The sequence below is a fragment of the Mus caroli genome, chromosome 13 (assembly GCF_900094665.2).
Source record: "Mus caroli chromosome 13, CAROLI_EIJ_v1.1, whole genome shotgun sequence".
NCBI lineage: Eukaryota > Metazoa > Chordata > Mammalia > Rodentia > Muridae > Mus > Mus caroli.
In genome coordinates this window covers 26,472,101-26,487,258 of record NC_034582.1, presented here as the reverse complement: position 1 = coordinate 26,487,258, position 15,158 = coordinate 26,472,101, and the positions used below count along the sequence as shown (strand labels likewise).

General features: G+C 37.1%; 1 protein-coding gene across 1 annotated transcript in view; it reads left to right on the top strand.

Annotated features, from left to right (window-relative positions):
- Window positions 1–15,158, top strand: part of Exoc2 (exocyst complex component 2) — a 160,727-nt gene that overhangs the window by 27,844 nt on the left and 117,725 nt on the right. The window contains exons 2-4 of the mRNA XM_021180205.2: window positions 5,749–5,909; window positions 8,220–8,396; window positions 10,917–11,043. Of these exons, the coding sequence (XP_021035864.1) occupies window positions 5,792–5,909; window positions 8,220–8,396; window positions 10,917–11,043 (422 nt within the window). The 5' untranslated portion in view covers window positions 5,749–5,791. The remainder of the gene's footprint in view (window positions 1–5,748; window positions 5,910–8,219; window positions 8,397–10,916; window positions 11,044–15,158) is intronic.

Below are 15,158 nucleotides of genomic sequence, written 5' to 3'. Positions count from 1 at the left end.
CTCTCTGAAAGGTCTAAGATGGATTCTGTATGTGCATCACAGACTCAGAGAGGCAAACAACTGTCTTCCGAAGGTCCTCAGTAGGAGTTTTTATATTCCTGGTGAATAGCCCTTTCAGAGTTTAAACTCTCAGACAACTTACTTCCTCACTTCTGAGTCAGACACTTGTTTGTTTGGTGACTATTTAAAGAAAGGTGAGAACTATTTGTAAACGCTATTTTGGGAAAGCTTCGAGATATTCAGGTTGTGTGTGTATATGTCTGTGCTGTAACACAGACATGCTTTCTGATTTCTATTGGTAAGCTCAAACACAATGACCCAGGCAACTTATAGAAAGGAGGGGTTTTTGCCTTATGGTTTTTAGAACAATAAGAATCCATTATGACAAGGAATCTTGGCAGCAGATGACAGTCATGGTACAGGAATAGCCAAGAGCTCAAACCCTAAACTTTGTGTAGGAAGCAGAGCTTTAACTGGGAATGACATATGGCTTTAAAGCCCCAAAGCCTTCCCCTTGTGACATACGTCCTCTAGGAAGCTCTACCTCCTAAACCTTACCCAAACAGCACTACCAACTAAACCAACTACATACTCATTTGAACCATGTCTTCCAGCTTTATCCCACTGTATTTCATTTAATTAAAGAAGAAAGAAATTTCAAGCTATAATAAAGTGTGTGTGTATGTGTGTGTGGAGACTAGAGAACAAGCCTTTCAGGAGCTTGTCTTTAGAGCCATGGTTTCTTATTGGTCTAGAACTTTCCAAGTAAGCTAGACTGGCCGGCCAGTGATCTCTAAGGATCTACTTCTCCCTGCTTCTCCAGCTACAAATGTGTGCCACTCCACTCTTCTGTTTGTTTTGTTGTTTCTCAACATAGGTTCTGGAGATTAGATTTGGATCCTCATGCTTGATCCTCAGTAAGCACTTCAGGGTTTGCTGCCCTAAAATTCATTGCTTATCTCTGGGGTATAGTATGTTCAGATGAGAGCCTTTGTGGTATTTGTTGGATTGATCAACTCTCTTCTTTCTTAACCTTATGAATCCCAGCACATCCCTTTTTGCTAATCAGAGTCACCATTCCCAATGGTTACCGGCAGTAACATTTCTATTAGTAAGCTTTTCTCTATAATGTCAGTGATAATTCCTTAATCTCATTAAGATGTCATGCCACTGTGTTTTTGGCAACAGAGAAGGCAGAGCATTTGTACTTAGAAATTTGGTTCTACGTTCTATGTGAACTAGGCCAGATTCTGAAAGTAGTCCAAAGAATCCACGTGCTTATCCAATTTGGGGTGTAATTTTCAGTGTCAGTAAGATAATTAAATCACTCAGAGGACTCAATTTTCTATGCAAATTAAAGGCGAGTTTGCCTTTGTCAAGAATTGGTTTGTGGATGTTAATCCATGAGACAAGTTATTTATCTTTTCTAGTCTATTTTCAATGCAGTAAGTGTTATAGTGTCTTTGGAACAACACAATTATTTGCTAAAAGAGTTGTTAAACACCCTGCCCCCATGTATGCCTTTGTAGGCCCTTAAATTTTTATTAATACATTACCAGGCTAAATTCCACATCGTAGTTTCTGGGAATATACTTATGTATTTGAAACAATATTATGTCTTCTTTTAGAGGGCGAGTAAAAGAGAGCAATAGTTATCCCTTTAAAAGAATAATCATTTGTAAAATGCTATTTTATATAAAATTAACTTTACCTGTTGATTTATTATTTTCCATTATTTAAAATCAGTTTATTAGTTGCTTGTTTGTGTATTTTGTCAATGTTAGGTATAAATATCTTCATCATGAGTTTTTAAATTAACATGAACTGAATAGGATTTTAATCTGTTGCATTTGTGTTTTAATTCAAAATTATATCAAAACATTTTTTAACTTTATTTTGAGGTAACTTCAAAATTTAAGAAAATAAAAGCCTTTTAATAATATTAAAAGTAACAATTTCTGCCAAGTCGCTTAGCCAGATCATCAAATATTTACTTTTAGGCTCATTTTCTTTATTCTTTCCATTTACCTGTTTATTTTGTGTGATGCCATTTGAAAATAAGTGTCCATCAACTGAGGTGGATGTTCAGTCTTTTAAAAATTTTTCTTGATTTTGACACTTTCAAAGTATTATTATAGGTTTATCTACTATTCTTACTAATTTGTCTTGGACAATAAATTGATTTCTCTTTGAAGTTCATTTATAGGGAGATGCTTAAAAATACTACCTGACTATCCAGTTTTTAAATCATGTGCTTACTAGTTTAGTGTTCCTTGAGTGATTTTTCTTTGTAATTTTATACGTGTGTGTCTATATATATGTATATATATGTATATGTGTGTGTGTGTGTGTGTATATAGATATATATATATATATGTATATATATTTCACTTTACATCTAATCACTGTTCCCCCTTCCTGATTTTCTCTGTAATTATTAGTGGTCATAGGATAGTAAATGACTTTCTACAGTAATTATTCTATGCATCTCTTCAGTGATTATATTCCTAGAGTAGAGTTGAATATTTTTAAAACATACACAACTTACTGCTAACAGTTTTGTTTTATTTTTCCTCAGTGTGCACTATTAAAAACAGGCAAGGGGTGCAGGCACACATAAGAGAGATCATCCTTGTATTTGGGTTAGTATTGTAACACTAGGGGACACAACAGGAGAGCCACCTGGACAACTCCCTTTGGATGCTATATTTTCCTAAATCTGGACACAAATTGTCTGCTAGTTAGGCTGCTACAACCTTGACATGTCTCCGTTCCTCTGCCTCTTCTTCACTGGAGCATGCCACTGTGTCAGAGTTTTTTTTTAATATATGTCCTCTTTTATATGTGAGCACCATCTTTCTGGAAGTAGTTTGTTGCACACAGGAAATTCAGAGCAGATGGCTTTTTTGAAGATACTGTTTTGTTGGTGATATCAGTTTGAAATATTCACTATGAGAAGTGCCTAAGTATTTCTACCAATTGTATGCATTGCATAAATACTTATTTATATAAATTATGCATCATAGATGTGTATATACATATAATATATGCATAATGTTTTAGTCATAGAAAACATTTTGAAACAGGGTCATACAATATAGCCCATACTATCTTTGAACTTACTCATTCTTAGCTTCCTGAGTACTGGGATTACAGATGTGTGCCATCATATTCCCCAACTGAATTTATTTATCTTCTGTGAAGTGTTTTCAAATCTTTTCGAATCATTTGCTTATTTAAAAAATATTTTGCTATTAAGTTCCATTAATTTTTTTTTTATATAAGCTACTTAGTTTTGTGTGTGTGTGTGTGTGTGTGTGAATATTTTTTTCTGGGACACTTCTCTGGGTGAGCAGAGGATTTTAATTTTGGTGAAGTAAAAAATAAAGTTTAAAAAAATGTATGGTTACTTTTTATTTAATTAAAAATAGCTCAATCTATACTTCCAGCCAATGTTGGTGGTTTTTTATGGCATCATCTTGTACTTTATAATTTTAGTTTTCATGTCTGAGTCTAGAATGCACTTTGAAGTGACTTTTGTAAGGTATGAGGTTATAGTTAAAAGCTTTCCTTTCTTTTCCTGAATACATATTAATAATTTGCACACTGTTTGATAATATTATCTATTTTCTCCATTGATATGCTTTGGAACCTTTGTTAGCAGTCAAGTGAACATGCATGAGGTTTTCACTTCTGAGTTTTACTATATTCCACCACCTGTCAGCCCACCTTAGTGGTAATAACACATTGTCTTCATTGCTGTAAACTTGTAAAATATCGTGAATTTATGAACTTTTTTCGTTTTAAAATTGTTTTCACTGTTCTAAGTTCCTTGACTGTCTTTAGAAATTTTTGAGTTATTTTGCCAAAATCACTATATAAACTTGCATGAATTTATACATCAGTTGATATTTTAATAGCATCCCGCCCTATGATCCATGAATGTGGTATATAGATCTTCACTTACTTAAGTCTTTATTATCCCTGCTTGTAGGTTTTTTTATAAGTTCTTGTACGTTTCTTTGCTCATAATGATATTTTCAATAGAAAAAGTTTTGTTTTGTATGTTTGTTTTTTGAGACAAAGGCCCATTCATACCAGGCTATCCTAGAAGTCACTATGTAACCACCAGGATGACCTTGAATCTCTATTCATCTTGCCCATATCTCCCAAATTCTGGACTTACCAACAGGGGCTCCCATCGCCAGTTATGCAGTGTTGAGGAACCAACCTAAGTCTTCGTGCATGCTAGGCAGGCATTGTAGCTGAGCTACATCTGTAGCTTGCAAATAGAACTTGAAATTTTTTTTCTAATTGTTTCCTTCTGGAATATTTTAAGTAGCTGCATTTATAAAGATTCATTTGTTTTATTTTTAATTATGTGTGCATATATGCATGTGAGAACAGGTACCCACACAGCAAAGAGATATCAAACCCTCCTGGACGTGGGATGACAGGCGGTTGTGAGCTGTTCAACATGGTACTTGAAACCAAACCTGGGGCCTCTGCAAGAGCAGTATGTGCTGTTAACTGCTGAGCCATTTTTCCAGCCCTAAACAACTGATTTTTTTTTTAAATGTATAAATGTGAATCCTAATATAGCTAAACTCAGTTGTTAGTGCTGAGTTGATTTAGTTCAGATGATTTTTGTACTTTTTCTCTTTGCGACCTCTTTACTGAAATGCTTGTAGGTACATAAAGTTGATATACAAACACTTGCAGATAATAAAGCATAAATACCTTTTGAAACAGTCTTTTGATGTAGAATTTTGCCAGTTATTAAGGGTGAATGCAGACTTGCATGTTAATGAAATGATGTGTTTGTTAATATTTACATAAGGGATTCAGTCTTGGCAAATGCTGTAGGATGTAGAATATCTTAAGAATTTTCAGAGATGATTGATACTCTAGTTTTGAATGTAAATGAAGTGGCTGAAGATGAAGGAGGTGAGGTAGAAAGAAGTCTAGTTCTAACAAGTTTTAAACACAAAATACTTACTTTTTTTCCAACATAAAACTTGTGAACAGTAAGTATCCTACAAAAACTTCTAAAAGCAAGGATGAAATTGGTTAGATGCTTAGTTTTGAGAACTAACAGATAATTGCTGAGAGTGGAGATAGCAAATTAGAGTACAGTATTTGAGCAGAGCTCTATTTTGACTTCCCAGTGTGCATTTTTATCCATGCTGTCAGTTCTTAGCAGTAAGTGAATATGTGTTTCTGCCTATAAATCTGTCATAGGTGTTCAAAAAGCAGATGTAATTCATAAGAGGACATTTGCATTTTGAGTTAGTTGTATGTATATGTATGTACTATATGATAGAAAATATAAACTACATTATAATTTAAACAACGTGAATTCCTATATTTACAGGAATATAAATATATTTTCATTGCAACTATAGTATATTTCTTAGAAAGCTGTTAAAGTAGAACAATGAGATGATTTCGTGTAGTATTTGTGAGTCAGTTGTGTAGGCCTAGAGCTGTGCAGTAACAATATGATAAAAACATTTGAACCTGGGACTTATGTTTCTGTTTCTTTGAAATATTTCTCACAGTGCTAACAAGTATCCATTATAAACTTCATCTTTGGTAAATGTTGATGGATACAGTGAATGACCAAACCAATCCAAGCTCCAGAACTGTAGTGAATGAATACTTTTTATGTATTGCTCCGAAATGTCAAACATTCCTATGTTCATGGTTTCTGTTAGCTCAATTGGCACCAATTCTCTGTTTTAACAGGTTGCTTCTATAACTGGATCACGAGTTTGCTGCACAAAGTACCATGTCTCGATCCCGGCAGCCCCCACTTGTAACAGGCATCTCTCCAAATGAAGGAATACCTTGGACCAAAGTCACAATTAGAGGGGAGAACCTGGGTACTGGTCCCACTGACCTCATAGGTAAGGGCATGGCCTCTCATGCATTGTGACAAGCTGGGTTTATTATTAATGTAGGATACGTAATTTTGAAATAAAAAGGAAATCTTTTCTATTTTTTTTAAAATGAAAGTCATTATCAAATTAGATCTATGCTGTCTTTCTACAATTCCTTCAGAAAATATGTCATGGCTAAGGTTTATTCCTGTTTCTTCAACTTGGTGAGCCCTGCTTATTTTGCTATGATGAAACCTTAATACTGTTTTTAAAAATAGAAATGAATGTTGGATAGCTGGGCTAGCATGCAGATTTTAAATGTAACTCATAATAGATTATATGAACTACAAATGAAGTTGTAGAGGTGAATTGCCAGGGCATGCTGTTGGATGTTGTTCTAATCTTTCACCTGAGTTTATTCTAGACTCAACATTTTCACAACTGGTTTCCTAATTGACAGAGACCCAGTGCTGAGTTCTAGAGTCTGAGCTGGAACTGTCTTCTCGCATTAACTGCTGGTTGACGAGTTTTTGACCATCCAGAAAATATTTTCTTTTTAGAGGAAGCAAATTGAAGTTTAGCATTGTAGTTAATGATTAAGGTTTGTGCTTCCCAGATAGGGAATCTTTGCTAGGGTTACTTAATTATATTATGTGTAATTTTCTGTTTTTATCCTTAGCTATAGTATTTGATAGTTTAGTAAACATCTCTTAAACTTATTCTTACAAAGATAGGTGTGTGAAGAGTATGACCTTGAACTTCTGACCCTTTTGCCTCTTCTTACCAGTTGCTGGGATTGTAGCCATGCACAGCCATGCTTGATGCATGCTGTGCTGTGGACCAGGGCCAGGGCTTTGTGTGTGCTAGGCAAGCATTCTAGCAGAGGAGCCACATTCCAGCCCAGAGGGGTCAGGTCTCATCCAGGGTCTTGACTTTGTCTGGTTGTTTGTTTATCCATACTGGGAAAAAGCCCTTGGAATGCATGAAAACATACCATATAGATGGAATTCACTCCTGTCCTATATAGTGTTAAAACACAACAGTTAGCAGTCTGTGTACATTTTGCTTTTGTTTTATTTTGAATGGTGCTATTTTTATTTGACTAAGTGTATATTACTTTCATAACCGTGCTAGTTTAGCTGTTGCCAAGAACTCATTTTTAAAAAGAGCAAACTCAACTTGTTAAATAATTTAAGTGTTTTTAACTGAAATACACCTATATTAGTCAAGTAAAAACACTATAAAATCTACTTTACTTGGAATTCTCTTACTTTTTTAAAACCTGAGGCTAACCCAGGTCTTGGGGTGGACTCCTTTAAGTCTAGCCGTGGGAGTCAGAGGAGGCAGATTTCTCTTTGCTTGGTTGAGCCCAGCCTGGTTGACAGAATTACAGGCCAGTCAGCACAACATAGTGAGACTCTGTGTCAGCGAACAAACAATAGAAATAAAAAAAATTTCAGTGCCCCAAACCAATATAAAATGATGCTATTATATTTCATCAAGTTAGATTTGTTAGGTTTTAGTAAGCAAAAAATAAAAAGCTTAAGAAATAAATAGGACACATGATCTTATTTTCATTTTGTAATAAAAATAATTGAAGTCTGCCCCCATTCCTCAGTTTGAATTATAGTTTTGTTACCTGGCAGGGTAATTAACTCATGAGTGATTTACAATACTGTGGTTTTACACTATACTGTCGCTGGGCATTGCTTTAGTCACTCCTTGTTAGGGTGTGGTGATGGGCCTTTGTCCGGTTTACTGGAAGCTGAATGACAGAAGGCTAGTATAGAGTCAGTTTTATTAGGAAAACACGAAAGCAGATAAAGCACCACTGAGATCTCCTGTGGAGATGGAAGAACTGAGAGTAACTCAGCAGAAGCCAAGAGTGTCTGTGAAGCACTGTGCTCTAGCCCATGCGTGATACACATTAAATACCCAGCTCAGCCCATTCTCTAGCCTGTGTGTAGCTAACATCAGAAAAAGCACATACAGATTCTTTTTAGAAGATGGATAAGTTTAAAATCTTTTTGGAAATGATCACTAAGTGTATTCCTGTATCTTAACACCCCGTGTTAATAACTTAAACTTGTAATAGTAGCAGTGCTTTCTGAAAACAGTTTAAGTCTTGTAGCCTAAGTAATCTGACTGCCTGGACCTAGCTGGAGTCCATTGTTGTTCTAATTCTGCTGGTGGTAGAGGAAGTGAAGGAAATCTTAGGTATCAGAGAGAAAACCAGATTCCATGGCCTGTGCCAGGCGCTGTAGACATCTATTCAAACAGGAAACATTATTATGTCTTTTGATTTTTCATTTGTTGTATACATGCTTTTACTTCCAGGCTTGACAATTTGTGGACATAATTGCCTCCTCACGGCAGAATGGATGTCTGCGAGTAAAATTGTCTGTCGAGTGGGACAAGCCAAAAATGACAAAGGAGACATTATTGTTACAACTAAGTCAGGGGGCAAAGGAACCTCAACTGTCTCTTTTAAGCTACTCAAGCCTGAAAAAATAGGTAAGACTTTATCCTAAAGAAAAGCTACTGACCTTTAGATGTTAAAACTGGCAGACCTCGTATCAAACGCGCTTAATGCTCATGTCTTATTAGATGTAGTGTGCTCATTTTGACAACACTAAGATGTGTCTCAGGTTGAGTTAACCTTCCTTTGTTGGCGACTCTCATGGTAGAGTCCCGAGGGCTGGCTCTGAACCCCTGTCAGCCCTTCTCTTTGAGAGGCAGTTCCCTAAGCTGACTGTCAGTGTGAAGACAGGTCTAAGAATTACTGTCTTTCCAAGTTACTGGTGACATCTGTCCCTTGGCTCCTTGATCTTGAACATATGACATTACTTTAATGCTGTTATACACTTAAGATTCTAAGTGAAATAGCTTCTACTTTGGCCAGATTTGTGGTGGTCGTATCCTCCTAGGACCAGATGAAGTGCAGCCCTCTCTACCTAGCTCTCTGTGCTCTGCTTTGTCTCCTGAGGTCCCACTTCCTCTTCCTATGTACTTACCCCCTGCTGCTTGGCAGCCTTAGCATTTGGGGCTGAGGAGCCAGACTTTGATCTCCAGCAGCTGTGAAGCTCCAATGCCTGTGTCCTGGGAGTGAAAGAAGAATAGTACCAAACATTATCAACCTCATAGGGTTGCATAGCTTAGAAGATAACTGTAAAGTGCTAACACTTACAAGAACAAATGATTAATTTTTAAATTGTTCCAATGGATACTTTATCTCTCTTAATAAAATATTAATAAGTTCCTCATTGTGATTCTGTAAGATCTTACAATAATATACAAACATAAAATTTTTGTATAAGACCATCAATCCTAATTAAATTCAGTCAGTATCTCTCTATATATTGAAAAATAAAGTTTCGTTGTCCATCTCAGCTCATAGAGGTTTATTCTATAGTGCTGGCCTCCATAATTCCTTATATGTACTTTTGAAGTAAAAGCATGGAAGGAATACAGGAAAATGAGAATGAATTAGTTTATATATATTGGTATTAGTATACATTTGTGTACAGAAATACACCATTTAAATATATATGTATATATGTGTATATATTAATATATGTGTGTGTATATAAGTATATGTATATATGTGTGTGTGTATATATATCTTTAGAAAGTGAACTGTAAAATCAAAGCATGAGCCTATTTTACAGATTTCTAGAGGATGTGTAAACATTTTTCTAAAATTCATCATTTTATAATTGTTTATATAGCACATAAAGAAAACTTAGTTGAAAATAAAACTTTGAGTACCTACTTCAGGGTATTTAGAATAGCTCATAGAAGTTGAGGGCCAGATTTAATGACAGCCACAGAATGTCGGATTTCTGCATAAGCTTGTCCTGAGCCCTTGTTAATATCCATGATGGTTGCTGAAGTAGTCCTTTTGCACAGGGTCCCATTGCTGTCTGGTGTTCAGACAACTTTCTTCTGGGAAGCCTCAGTGTCTTCCACTCCTGGTCTAGCCAGCAGGACACACTTGCTCTGAGTTACTGAGTCTTCAGTCCTGCTTTGTTGCAACCCAGAGTCCCTGCAGTGGCGAAGGCTGTGCTGTACTGAGTAGGACTGTACAGAGCTTGGCCCCATGAAAGAGAACGCTATCTTTAGAGCTTGTGTCTTCTTTGCAGATGTGCACCTAGTCTGTTTTCCCTGAATAAACTGTTTTTCCATTATGCAAGCTATGTATTCTCTAATCAATTTAATTGTTTGATTTTATTGGATTTACCAAAAAGATACCAGCCTAAGATTTTTTTTCTAATGATGTAGGACATTTCCAGTATTCAGCATAATGGAGAGAATAAGAAATAACAAGGACTATGCTAATTTTGCATAGCTATTCATGTTAGTGTTTAGAGAGATAAAGCGAGTTTTCAAAACCAGTTTTCAACCATTTGCATTGCACCTGTAGTAAAATGACTTTCGATTTTGGGAGTTAGGAAAAGAAGCTTATGTTACATACAAGTCATACCTGTGTGATGTCATACCTGTGTGATGTCATACCTGTGTGATGCTACATCTAAGTCAGGTCTGTTTGATGGCTTCTCAGCGGTTGCATGCAAGGAGCTTGCCGTGGGATTAGTGCTGGACCTGAGGCGTTTAGGACTGGAGATTTTGCAGACAGTTTTTCCAAAAAGTTCAGAATATTTACTTGAATAAAGAGATATTGTAAGTTATATTATTATACCTCATACTTTACTTTGCAAATGATATTATTAACTTAATCATTAATATTTAACAATGTACAAATAATTTTATATGTTATTGAGAAAACATCTTTTTTTTTTTCCAGAATGTTTTGTGAGTGGCTTAAAATCACCTCCATTGAATAATGTATAGTGAAATCCTAAACCAAGAAGTGTTACTTTTGCCATTATAGATTCTCAGTATTTGTTATAAGGCCACCAGGCATGAAAAAAACTTGAGCTGTAGTATCCTTAAGTCTCTTACAAAATAAAGCACTGTGGTGAGATGTCAAGGCACCTGGAGAGTCTCTGTCTTACTGAGTGTATATTCCTACAGGGATTTTAGATCAGTCTGCAGTGTGGGTGGATGAAATGAATTATTATGACATGCGGACTGACAGGAACAAAGGGATTCCTCCCTTGTCTCTCCGTCCTGCGAATCCTCTTGGCATTGAAATCGAGAAGTAAGTACCATTTGGTTCTTTAATTTTACCGTCTGAGAGTTTTATGTTCTTGAAGTGGAGGGATTCATATTTAGGGATATCCCATATGGGTCATTTACTGTATTATTAATTTTTTATTTTTATGGTAATATGTATGAGGCTTGACAAGTTTTGCTTCAGTCAATGGTTTCACAGATAAACATCTTTGACAAAATTATTTCGGATTTTTGGAGGATTTTACATTTTATGATAAAGAATGTTTTGAAATTTTAATAACTACTCTGCTTTGGTTTTGGGGGTTGACTGTGGAATGTGTGACTCTTACATGATAGGCAAGTAAGGTGGACACTACAGAGGAGTCCCCCATCCCATAGCATATTCTTGATTAATAATATAAGCATCAGTACATTTTCATATGTTTAGATAGAATTTGAAATCAGTAGAATTATCTATTCATTTGCTTCAGTTTCGTAGAAATATTTTAGAATAATTTAGTCCAAAGGGATCTTTTGTTTTTGATATGTCCTGCCTAAATTCTTACTTAAGCCAGCCCTATTTAGCTTTATTTATCAGAATTGTGCCAGTTAGTGACACATTGTTTCATAAGTGAATTTAATGGTTTGTTTTTATATTCCCAAGTATGACCAACTTTTTTCATATATCTTAAGCAATTCATCTAATATATTAATTTTATATAATTTATTTTCTGGCCTTAATAATTCTGATTACAGAGTGACGTGATGGGTGTTGCCTCATGAACAGTCATAGAAGGTAGCAAGTTAGTTCTCGAAATGTCTTACTCAAATCTGCATGTTGGGTTTTCTAAGAATGAGGACCATTTTTTTTTCCACTAACTTTTAACTACCTAACCTTCATGTCTACATCAAAGATCATTAGTACTTTTGAGAGCAAAGCGCATTTTCACTGCTATGGTGTCCCTGCTCAGGTGGATACAAGGGGCCCATTTTGGGTAGGAATTGTTTGTTGAAAAACCCTAGAGTGTAGGAGCTTTTAGTGAGCTTGGGATGTCTAGGTAGCATCTTTAAAGCAGGGGCATTCTAAAACTGTTTCAAGGGTTTTTTGATACCCTGTCAATTAAAATTGGGACAGTTCAAAATAGAAGGGTAAAGGGCAGGTATGTTGGAGCACACTGTCAACTCTGCATACATAGGCTTGCAGGTGATAGAAAACCCATGAAGGGCCTGCATAAAAACTCCTGAATGTTAGCTTCTTCTTGATGCTGCTGTGAAGTACGGGAAGGAGGGAGGGATCATTCTGACTGCTCTTCCTTAGCCTTTACAGATGAAGGAGACCAAGGGGATGCACATGCTCTATAGGGGCGTGAGTCAGACCAGCTGTGCTAGACAGGGTTCCTACTGCTGAGATAAAACACCAGGACCCAAAGCCACTTGGGGAAGAAAAGGGTTATTTTATCTTACCACTCTTAGTTCACAGTCTATCACTGGGGAAATCAGGACAGGAACCATGGAGGTAAGAGTTGATGTAAAGGCCATGGAGGAGTGCGGCTTACTGATTTGCTCTGCAGTTTGCTAAGCCAGTTTTCTTATAGCACCTAGGACCTCCAGCTGTTGTGTGACAGAACATTTTTAGAGAGACAAGTTACATGTCTACTCACGCCAGATAGGAATCCCATCACCAGTCCAACTGGTGAACCAATGAGTTTTAATGGGGTTACTTATAGGAGTATGGCTAAAAGGGGTTACTTATAGGATCAGAAGTGACTCAAAGACAGCTGTTTCACTAAAGCCCACCCCAGCATGGGTAACAGCTCACAAGGCTAGGAACCTGGAATATTGCACAGCCTGCGGGCAGCTCAACAGGCTGTAGAGTGTCCTTTCTGGGCGATAAGTTTGTCTAAACCTCTTCTAGGTAGCTTAGCTGGTTTCTGCTTCTTCCAGGCAGCTGTTCTGGTCTCAGAGTCTTCTTTTCAGCTCATCCTCACTTTGAGAGAGAGTCTCAGCTTTCATGCTTACTCTACCACATAGGAGCCTAGTGAATCTGGTCAATTTCAGGGACTTCCTAAAGCTATATTGCATTGTTTACCTTTCTGCTTAAGGAACTTGAGGGTGGAATGTTTTAATGTTGGAGAAAACTGTTATATAAACACCAGCCCAACTCAGTACCACCCATAATAGGCAGTGCCCTATGCCTTGCCTACAGACCAATTTTATAGAGGCGTTTTCTCATTTGAGAGTCCCTGTTCTCCAGCTTGTGTCAAGTTGACACAGAGCTGAGCAGCATAGCAGCCAGTGCTCATTGTCGTAGTTGCCACTCTCACTTTCATTCTGACAGATGTTTTTTCTATAGTTCTTGCTGCCTCGTCCTCTTCTTACCTTTTGGCCTTGTGCTGCTAGCCACAGAGCAGTTTGATGCGAACCATCTCTAGTGGCATTGTAGTCAGGAAGGCAGAAAAAATGGCACAACAGAAGGACTTGACTTGCTTCGGAATTTCTTTACATTTCTCTTAAGAGGTAGTGTCTTGTGTCTTGGAGCCAAACTCTGGCTTTGAATCCGGCATGCAGGGCGGACTGCTGCCCACTTGAGGTCTGGCCTAGGTTTCTTAGGGTTTCCCGTGGGCTCCTGTGAGGGCTGTCCATGAGGATGGGTGAGTGCTGCAGCCATAATGGCTTGTATGCTTAGTGATACCTTGCTTCTCCCTGACTCAGAACAAAAACCCTTTAAGTAAATAGTGTAATTTCATTCTGTCGCTATGATAAAATGTCCTGACCAAAAGCAACATAGGGGAAAAAGAGTTTGTTTGACTTAAAATTCTAGGTTATAATATATTATTGTAGGGAAGTCAAGGCAGGATTGGAAAACATCCTATCCACAGTCATGGATGAAGTAAGAAGGCTTCCTGCTCAGGACTCCTGTAGCTCACTCTTAAGCAGCCCAGGGCCCAGCTCAGGGCATGGTACCACCCACATTCAAGGGGTTCTTCCCACCTTCTTTAACAATGAAGACAGTTCCCAACAGACATGCCTACCAGCCAACCAGTCTAGATCATCCCTCTGTCAGAGCTTTTCCAAGATGATTCTTGGTTGTGGCAAGTTGACATTTAAAACTATCACAGTTAAGTTTATATGATAATAAATTGTGTTAAAATTAAAAAATAAATATTATTTAGTCAAACAGGTTTTCTCCCTTCCCTGACTTCTTCTACTGCTCCTTCCCTCCCACCTAAGACAGCTACAAAGATTTTCCTGACTTCTGTTAAGGGAGGATTTGTTTATCCTTTCGTTGCGCCTGAGGCTCTATCCTGAGTTGCACCCTGGCCCCGGTACAGAAAGAGTGGAGAGCCAAAGAGTCGGACATTAGTGAGAGTCTGGTTTCCTAACATACTTGATATTTTTTAGTAAAATCCTTTTGTTCCCATAATAATGTTGTATTCGGATTAGAATCCTTACTGCCTTTCATTTTACTAATGTCCTGTGTGAATTTCTAAAATCATTTAAAAAAATTAAATCATTGGATGAAGAACATGGAGATCTTAATATTATTTGCTAGTGTAAAAGTAGTAATTAACAAGGTCTGAAGAAGTATAAATGCATCTCATAAAATAATCACTTTTGGTCCTGGTGACTTTTCAGACTAGTGGGAGGTGGCCTTTGGAGGATGAGTCAGCACTCAGTAGTTGCCTGGGAATGTGAGGTTCACTACAGCCGACTTAGGTGTGCAGTGGGAGGGTGGGGGGAGTCCCGTGGTGCTGTGCCTGGGCTCTTTGTGAACATAACATAGTATAGGTCCCTTGGTGCTTTTGGTATGAGTCAGGTTTTAATATATTTTATTGGTGGACTCAGCATGCATGCCGTCATCTTTCAGCCCCACAAGTTTTTAACAATTGGCATTTATTGGTGCCTTTGACTGTTAAAGTCCTTCATGTTCCTAAATTTTTAACTGATGTTTTTGCACACATGGTGCCATGGCACTTATAAAAATGTTACTAATTGCTCTGAAAAGGTAACTTCGCTTTAACTGAGACTAGGCTGCGCTTGTAAAAGGTCTGTATTTCTGATTTACTGTGCTGAGTGTCACAAATACATATGTTCTTGCTTGGTTCCAGTTATAATGGATACAAACTATTTAAGCTGTAAAAGAAGATAAAAATAGGCTCA